General features: G+C 38.3%; 2 protein-coding genes across 3 annotated transcripts in view; both read right to left on the bottom strand.

The window, feature by feature from the left end:
• The window catches only part of LOC138059710 (intraflagellar transport protein 56-like), a 9039-nt gene extending 5113 nt beyond the window's left edge, over window positions 1-3926 (bottom strand). The window contains exons 1-7 of the mRNA XM_068905316.1: window positions 3887-3926; window positions 3263-3323; window positions 3024-3087; window positions 2784-2858; window positions 1411-1491; window positions 1298-1319; window positions 122-177 (exon numbers count right to left, since the gene is read on the bottom strand). Coding sequence (XP_068761417.1) covers window positions 122-177; window positions 1298-1319; window positions 1411-1491; window positions 2784-2858; window positions 3024-3087; window positions 3263-3323; window positions 3887-3926 — 399 coding nt within the window. The remainder of the gene's footprint in view (window positions 1-121; window positions 178-1297; window positions 1320-1410; window positions 1492-2783; window positions 2859-3023; window positions 3088-3262; window positions 3324-3886) is intronic.
• LOC138059355 (ketimine reductase mu-crystallin-like) overlaps window positions 1-5000 on the bottom strand; it is a 44395-nt gene that overhangs the window by 25562 nt on the left and 13833 nt on the right. The gene's annotated exons all lie outside the window — the stretch shown is intronic.

Raw genomic sequence — 5000 nt, 5'->3', positions numbered from 1 at the left:
GTAAATTCCAAGTTGCTGAATTTGGCTAAATTTTGTGACACAGCTCCTTTAACACACCACAAGGACATCTGTAGTTCAGTTTTTAATAAGCCCTGATAACCAATGATTTTGGTAAATTTACCTGAGGAGTTGTGGGCTCCAGATCTTTGATGAGATTATATGCCTCTACAACATCATCTAAAAAATATGAATCAGCATAATGAGGTGGTAACAGATTTATATACTGCACATATCACAATTCTCTGTCGCAGAGAGACGGACCACCAACACTGGGGGTCTTCCCCCTAGTCTTTACCAACAGTGTGTGGGTTCTCTAACGCCCAGGAAGGATTGTAGGCCAGGGCCTGCAGTTTAATTGTAGACCTCACCCGCAAAGAGTGAAACCATTTGCAGATGAAATTACACATAGGTAGCACTTTATTTACAATTATCTCCACGTTGTCCAAAAATGAACAAAAAATCAATGTGGGAAGTTAAAAAATTTTCAAGATTTCTGCTCACGGGACATCAAATCTTGCCATCTTGTGGCTGCAAGGCGAGTGAAACTGTGGTCGCTAAATGCGAACTTGGTCTTTAAGGAACCTCACCAGTTGACTAAATTCACTTAATAAGTCCACTTAAACAATATTTGGCAGAGGAGATTTCACTTCAAAGATTTAATTGCAATATATTTGGGTTTACAGACATTGGCCTTATTCGCTAACGAAGCCCGATTTTGTCACATTTTGGGTGTTTTTCCGGGCATGTTCTCTCCAAAACGAAGTCGGTGACCCCCCATTTTTTTTACATTTCTGACATAACTAACTCATCATCTTACAGTGGTAAAAGTTTCAGAAAAAAATCAATGTTGAAAAATTTTCGCGCGAACGTCCTTAAGATCCTGAGGGTTTCCTAAATGCTCATGACAGGTTTAAAGCACAGGTCACTTTTCACAGGTCACCCATTACAAAACCTTTACTAGTGCCAGACTTACAGTGTAGGCCTCAGTCAATTGATAGGCCTAAAATGATGGTTTAAGGCCTAAGGTTTTAGCCAATTTGAAGGTTTTGGGTTGCTTTAATATAGGTAAAACAATGACCTGTAACAAGCGACCTGTGTTTTAACTTTAACTTGACTGATTTACAAGACTTCAAACCCAAAGTGGGGAATGTAGACAACATGATGGGTGGAAATAATCTCTGATAATCCATGGCCATTTAATACTTGTGCCAGTAATAATAAGCACTAGAGAAAAGCTAACACACAAAACTGCTTTTCAATCTCATTACAGTGATCAAGGTACTAGTTTGATCCTTACCTTGTCTGAGGTAATAAATAACCTGAAAAGAGAAAATTTTTTCTTTGTTATTCTGGTGGCATACTGGTTAAGTTAAAACATAACTGATGACAAAATGAATAATGAACACTTACCAAGTTGAGACGAGCTTCTGGAATGACATCGACCAAAGGTGGTAAAACTTGCAGTGCTCCTTCACCACCTCGGAACACAACCTGCATGTTTTACACAAGAATCAGTAAATCTTGAGATAATGAGAAATTATGGTATGTGTTTTATGATTGGCAGATTTACTGCGTCAGTACGCAGCTATTACAACAGCTCTTGGGATTGGTTAAAAAAACAATGGACACAAAGAACGATACAAAAGAAACAATCGACCCTAACTCTAAAAATAATAGAGCTGCATTCCAAAGGCCAATGAAATTAGAGGTTGTAAAGAGCTGCATACTATCTCAATGTACTAAGCCATATTCCACAGTACAGCCTGCTTAATGGTGTGCTATCCTACTCAATTCAATTGCCATAAGATAATATTATAATATCCCACAGGTGTCATTTTCTTAGACTGTACTGCATTAAGCTACAAACTCATTTTTACAATTCAATTAAATTCTTTACCACAATAATTGCTTGTAATCTCGCAATCTGATTGGCTAATTTGCCATTGTCGATAAGAGTATAGACAACACTGCTCATGTCAATTTGCCAATCAAGAACGCTCATTTTGGGAAATAAACCAATCATATTGCGAGAAAGTTATAGATAAAGCTTGCTCTTTCTTTGTGCCATGAGTTTGGTCACAGTTGTTTTGTGGCTTGCGAGTCCACAATTTTGACCACTGTGATGACGAATATCATTGTCAATACGAGTACAGACAACACTGAACCACTTTTGATTTGTTAATTTTTTCTTATGTGAACAGGGTATACACGCGCAACTTAGCATGGCCCTCAAACTTTGTTTATTTTATTTAGAGATCTGGTATTCATTTATATTGTGCAATTTCTTTAATACTTTATGTGATTCACAAAAGAAAAAGGAAGATGTACAATATAAATGAATACCAGTATCTCTAAGTAAAATTGACCATGTTTGAGGGCCATGCTAAGTTAACAGTGTGCAGATTCTCTGATGTGACTAACAGTCTACAAAATGTCAAACATGTGTTTTGAGCATATTGACTGATATTATTGTCATATCCTAAGTACTTATGGATGCTTCCAATCTGGGGTTTCAACCTGGAATCTACCAGACTGGTGAGTGGAAAAATAGCTAACTGCAGGCAAAGAGGGCAAGTGATCAGGTAGAAACAGTAACTACTGGTATTATTAGCAATTTTTCTTGATTAATTTTTTTTCTACAAGGAAATTACATTGCAAATTTTTCAGCTGCCAGCACACTTTATAATGCGACCACAAGTAAGCTGATCTATCATTATGGTAGTAAAGATTTACAATGTTCCATTGAAAAAGTCGTTATTTAGCTGTTAAGAGAAGCATCTCACCAAATTATGTTTAATGAGATCATTTGCAAAACTGAATGATGGACTTGCTGTCTCCTGGAGGGTTTTCAGCTCAGCCTGAGAGGATGCAAAAAAGATGTGAAATTATCAAATATCACTGACATTATTAGGTATAAGTATTATTGTAAAATTAATATAAATAATTATTATTTGACCAATAAAAAGAAGTTACTGTATTGAAATATAATTACAACAACACTTTCATGATTTCTAATTTCTCACCTCAGCAGCTTTTCCATTGTATAGTCTGAAGTGATTGCAGGCTTTCAAGTTTACAGCAGTTGCACTGTGAATAACATGAACTTGTCAGTCAGATTATTTTGTATTCAAATGTAGCCAAGTTTCCTTTGGATAACTGGAAGTTTGTATGATGGCTGGGACCAAAACAAGTGTAGATCAATAGATCTACCCTGGCTTATACTATAACTCAACGCTTTATTAGCCCTCAACAGACAATTTACCTGTCAGGGTAATGCTGCAAATAAACTGCCAAAACTTCCTGTGTTAAAAACAAGGAGAACACTTCATTTTAGTTCAATACAATTACATTTTATTTGATATTTTTCAGAAGTTCAGATAACACAAACTAAATAACTATTCATTCTGTGTTGTAAATAGTATCATCATCATCATCATCATTGTCATTGAACATCCACATTTTACCATAATTTAAGATGGCGTTGGACGGGTGATGACTGTCCTCCACATCTGTCGATCTTGTGCCATATATTCCTCTATTCCTAATATATTCATATCCTCTGTCACACACCCTCTCCACTTTTTCTTGGGCCTTCCTACCAGCCGTCGCCCCTCAACTCCTCCGACTCATTCAACACACCCCACTCCACCCTTTTCATTGTCCAAACCATCTCAATCTTTTTTGCCTCAACTTAACAGAAAGGTCCTCAACCCCACATATCTCGATCACTTCACTGCTTGATCTCCCATCTTGCCAACTCACTCCGCCATGTATCTCAGCATCCTAGGATGATCCATCAGTCTACTCATCAGTGTCCATTTTTCTGCTCCATATAAAAGAGCAGATCTCACACAGGCTTTGTGTACCCTTCCTCTGCTCCTCAAACCTATATTGGCATTCACCAATAACCTGGCTATTTCCTGCATCTCTCCCATGCGCCTTTGTATGCTTTCAGTCTGATATTGTGAGCAGCACCGTTTTGCAATTCAGTTCTCAAGTAAAGGGTCATTAGCACTGCCAATTATTATTATTATTATTATTATTATTATTATTGCTGCCGAGCAAAGAGGAGAAAGATGGTCGTTACTACAATCAGAGTGTTTTAGGAGGCGTTTTCGACGAAGTGCTTACTCAGCTTTGAAGGGAAATTAACTTATTGTCTTTGCCTTGGACGTTCACTGACCGCAAGTCGATGCTTGAAGAAGAAATTATTCGCTGAGATACAAGAGATGTCGAAAGGATCACGACCGAAATTGAAATGGACAGAGCAGATGAACAGAGACTTGTTAGAATGCAAGAAGAAAGCAAAGGAACTCGTGGCATCAGAAAACCCACCGTGCAAAGAAAACGGTAACAAAAAGGGCTATATAGCAGTAATGACAGACCTATGGGTCGAGAAAGGATATGAGTATCTAGGAATCAAAAGCCAAAACCTACGGGATCAAGCCTCCAGGCTCGAAAAAATGGATGACAGTATTGGCGAGACTTGCGCTACTGACGTGGCTAATGGTGATAATGTAGGAGAGCAGCCAGCCTTAGGCGGATTTCAGAGAAATTTATTTACGCCTCCTCAACAGGAAGCGACGATTTTGAAAATCGTGACAACACCAGTCAAAATGCTAATTTGGACCTGGCAAACTTCTTGGATTTGCATATTGCAATAGAGCCGCCGACGGAGAATAATAGCACCACTGTAAATGTACAACAACAACAAGAATCAGAAGCCGTGAATGATGATGTTCTCAGTGAAGCTCGTGCCGACGTGCACGCACCAGGACATTTACCTGATTTCAGCGATTTTGACATGCCATCGAGAGTCAGTTGGGGGCGTAGAGCGGACGGAACAATAATAACAGTCAATTCTTCTACCATAATTAAAGCTTACGATGAAATCACACAATGGCGGAAAAACACCTTCCTTGTCCCATATGGTAAAGTTGGGCGAGAGTTTATTGACCAACTAACACAACACATAACTGAGTGGAACAATGCATCACATG

Source organism: Montipora capricornis, chromosome 8 (genome assembly GCF_036669925.1).
Source record: "Montipora capricornis isolate CH-2021 chromosome 8, ASM3666992v2, whole genome shotgun sequence".
Taxonomy (NCBI): Eukaryota; Metazoa; Cnidaria; class Anthozoa; order Scleractinia; family Acroporidae; genus Montipora; species Montipora capricornis.
Note: the sequence above shows the minus strand (reverse complement) of the source record. Positions and strands in the feature narration are given on the sequence as shown.